Source organism: Cibotium barometz, chromosome 2, assembly GCF_041138505.1.
Source record: "Cibotium barometz isolate CiBa-2024 chromosome 2, ASM4113850v1, whole genome shotgun sequence".
Classification (NCBI taxonomy): domain Eukaryota; kingdom Viridiplantae; phylum Streptophyta; class Polypodiopsida; order Cyatheales; family Cibotiaceae; genus Cibotium; species Cibotium barometz.
The window spans coordinates 52,165,711-52,169,115 of NC_141047.1; the positions used below are offsets into that span (position 1 = coordinate 52,165,711).

The 3,405-nt window shown below is 42.7% G+C and overlaps 1 protein-coding gene across 1 annotated transcript; it reads right to left on the minus strand.

Moving 5' to 3' along the window:
- Positions 1-276: 276 nt before the first annotated feature.
- LOC147641213 (reticulon-like protein B6) lies at positions 277-2,724 on the minus strand. Its single transcript, XM_086819188.1, has 5 exons — positions 2,348-2,724; positions 1,339-1,519; positions 1,077-1,218; positions 922-991; positions 277-806 (listed from the first exon to the last, which is right to left on the minus strand). Exons 1-5 carry the CDS (start codon positions 2,721-2,723, stop codon positions 655-657), a joined length of 921 nt encoding a protein of 306 aa, XP_086675314.1. The 5' UTR covers position 2,724; the 3' UTR covers positions 277-654.
- Positions 2,725-3,405: the final 681 nt, after the last annotated feature.

Consider the following 3,405-nt stretch of genomic DNA (forward strand, 5'->3'; position numbering starts at 1 on the left):
GGTGAGCTGAGCCCCTCGTACGATAATAGGGGGATTGAAAATATATGTAAAGCTATGAGTGGCCATTAAGGTAACCGGACCAAACTAATCTGCAAGAGATAACAAGAGTATGACTAGCATCGTATTGATAGACATATTATCTTGCTGTTAGCTTCTCATATGTTTACTGATGTTTAAATATGAAATCTGTAATGATATTTAGCTTGCACCACAGCGTATGACATGCTCCGAAAAAATCAGTTGCACTTAATATTGAATTTGGTCATTTACACAAACTTAACAAGATGCTACTTTGCTTTGCACCTGCACTGAAATTAGGAGTGTTAATTTTACAACTTGCAAAGGGAGGTTAATCTTCACCTCAGCTTTGCCACCACAGTCAAAATATAGCTCTATTCCTCTGTAGAGGAATATTTGTAGAGGTTTCAAATTACTGTTCACTATTACCCAAAAAGATAATTACTCGGTTAACATGCTGCATAAAGTGACTGCATTGTTTTTAAAAAAATAGGTTTCATATGCATGAAAATCAAGGAAATCATAGTGGATCAGAGCATTTGAACCTTCACAAAAGATACAAACCATGAGTCACACCCAGGGGCTCTAGAGCATCAAACCAAGACCTTCCATGGTGTCTCAGTCTGATAAAATCCACTAATCTGATTTCCTTAATTGCTTGCGTGGAATTTTGCTCAAAGCCGAGGCATACTGCTTGTTCATTGCTCTCAGAGCATTCTCGGCAAACTGGTCAATGGCATTTCCATGCTTCTCATACAGCAGTGGAAGAGAGTGGGCTGCAAGGACAGCTGCAGAGGACAACTGATACTTCAAAACAAAGCACACATAAAAAGAAAAAGGGAGGAGGAGGGGGGTGTGGGTTTGTGGGTGTGCACTGAACCGAAGAAAAGAAAGAGAGCCTACCAAGGTAGAGGAGAGTGAGAAAGTGGAACCAACTACCGAACAGCACAAGAAAAGAAAGGATACCTACAAGCTGCAAACAAGCACGATATGCAATCTTTGATCAAAGACATGCACACAGAACCATATGCAAAAGCAATAAATTGAACAGATAGTACCTTCAAGAATCGCTTCAGATCTTTGCCAATGGCTATCTCATGTAGAATGGCAAGAATCCTGTTCATCTCCACCTTTAAAGTTTTCGCAATGTACAGGACTTGATCGTCTGACAGCTGCAACTTGGGAACCGGAGGGGGAGCCCTGCAGAAAACAAGAAAGTCACATAGGCAGATAACAGAAGGCATTGGCTCCTGCAAGGCTTGAATCAACACTGCTAAGAGACAAACACCGATGAAAGAAAGATGTCAATCAAGAGAAAACCTGTTAAGAAAACCTGCTCCATTAGACCAGGTAAAGAGGATGACCACAACTCCAAGCAAGACGAGGGAGATTACAGAGATGAAATGGTAACCAATCCATTCAAACAAAAGCCAAATCACTGTAGCCCCTACCAGAAACCCTGCAGAGAGGTGCTTCTTCCTCCATAGAAGAACATCAGCAGCTGGAAAGAATCATCACAATCATCATCTTACAGTTACATATCTGCAGTTTGCCGTAAAAACCACAATTAACCTGATAAGTATCATTTGCACACCCTACAGTGAGGGACGACACACACTGCTTAGGATGGAATTAAGTTGAAGTAGATGCTCCTCACTCACCACCATAGATCAGAGATTTATGACACCCACACTTACAATCTTATTGGCATCTAGGAAACACGTTTGCGGGAGGACAAGATCAGGTGCTTTATGTCCGCATCCCCATCAAGAATTTCTGCCACCCATGTGCCTTTATTTTCAAATTGGCTGATTGCAACCATCAGATGCAGCTCAAAGACATGGCTGGAGGCTATCTTCGCAACCGCCCCAATACCAAACACTTGACGTATCTGCAAACCTACCTGGGGCTTTTGGTCACATCAAAGCCCTGTAGACATCTTTCTGCAAGGGGTTTCATCCCATCTCCACTTAGTAGTCATCATCACACACTTAGATCACACCAACGCTTAGGGTTTCCTGGCGTCTATCTCTCTCTATGGTTTCGTCTCATGATCAGTTACAAAAATCATCACTGCCTGCGGTTTCATTGCAACACAGGTTAGGGTCATAACCTGGCTAGGGTTTCATTGCACCACCATCGCACTGCCGACGGTTTCACCACACCACCGACTAGGGTTAGTGCTTGATATTGTGGTATGTGCAAATACTGCTAAATCACCATTGAACCGCATACATTTTTCCTGGAAAGCCATGCGACGAAGACAAGGGGAGAGAGAGAGAGAGAGAGAGAGAGAGAGAGAGAGAGAGAGAGAGATGACAGTACATACAGTGACCTCCTCCTAGCAAATCGTGGACACCATAGCCGCCGCTTCCAGACGAGGAGGGGCCGGCCACGAAGCGAGACTCTGAGGAGGTCGGAACGTTCCGCAGGTTCTCCATGACGGAGTTGAAGATGGCTGCAGCGGCGGAAGGCTCATTGTCAGAGTCCGACATGACCTGTGAATCGCAGGAAGAAGGAGAGGGTAGAAAAATGAGAGACGGGCTATGGCGAAGAAGGTAAGTAGCAGCAGACGGGATGAAGAACCAGACACGGCATGGCTTCTCTTGTTGCAAGGGCATTCCTTTCTTCCTGCCAAAGCTCTCCACACTATTCGAAAAGCACCTCCTCGCCGTCGATTCTCTGCCTCCGATCCCACGGTCCATCTTTGCTTGCACGTATTAAAGTGGTAACCTTACAGGACCCTTCGACCTCTAATCACATTATTAAAACTAAAGGTTTCTAAATTAAATCAAAAATCACCCACCCACCATCAAGCCAATCATCTTTCTCCATGTCAGCAATATTTCTATCTAAGAGCTCTCATTTTAAAAATCTCACTTCAAGGCATGCCCAAGATAGAAGTAAAATGCTACAAGCTTGCTTGTTTTGAACTTACTAAAAACCTCCAACCAATTAACTAAAAATGGGATTTCAATAGCTTCTTTTATTTTAGAAGTTTTTTAAATTTTAAGTACTTGTGGATTCTATGTGCGCTATATGAAAATGTGTAGTCAATCCTCCAACCTTTCTCTAGATAATACCCTTTTCTTACTCTGTGTTAAAGGCCTAGCATGCACTTCCATGAGCTCTTAATACAATTTATAATCCACATTACTAAAGGAATTGTTTTATGCAATTTCTTCAACAATTGCACCATCGGCGTGAGTGATGAAAGAAAGCATGCCACATAAAGACAATTTCTCCCCCCTCCTTTTGCTTGCTTTACATGAAACACTTGATTTAATGCCATGTACATTGTCACGTCCTTTGCTTACAAAGACAATGTGGTACAATAAAACATCCCCACACAATAATATCTCCACAATAATCATAATGACCTTCAGG

Coding starts and splice junctions, on each gene's coding strand:
- LOC147641213 (XM_086819188.1), bottom strand. CDS start 2,723: ATGGACCGTGGGATCGGAGGCAGAGAATCGACGGCGAGGAGGTGCTTT. Junction 1,520..2,347: donor TTTGCTAGGAGGAGGTCACT/GTATGTACTGTC, acceptor GATTCTTTCCAG/CTGCTGATGTTCTTCTATGG. Junction 992..1,076: donor ATCTGAAGCGATTCTTGAAG/GTACTATCTGTT, acceptor GCTTGTTTGCAG/CTTGTAGGTATCCTTTCTTT.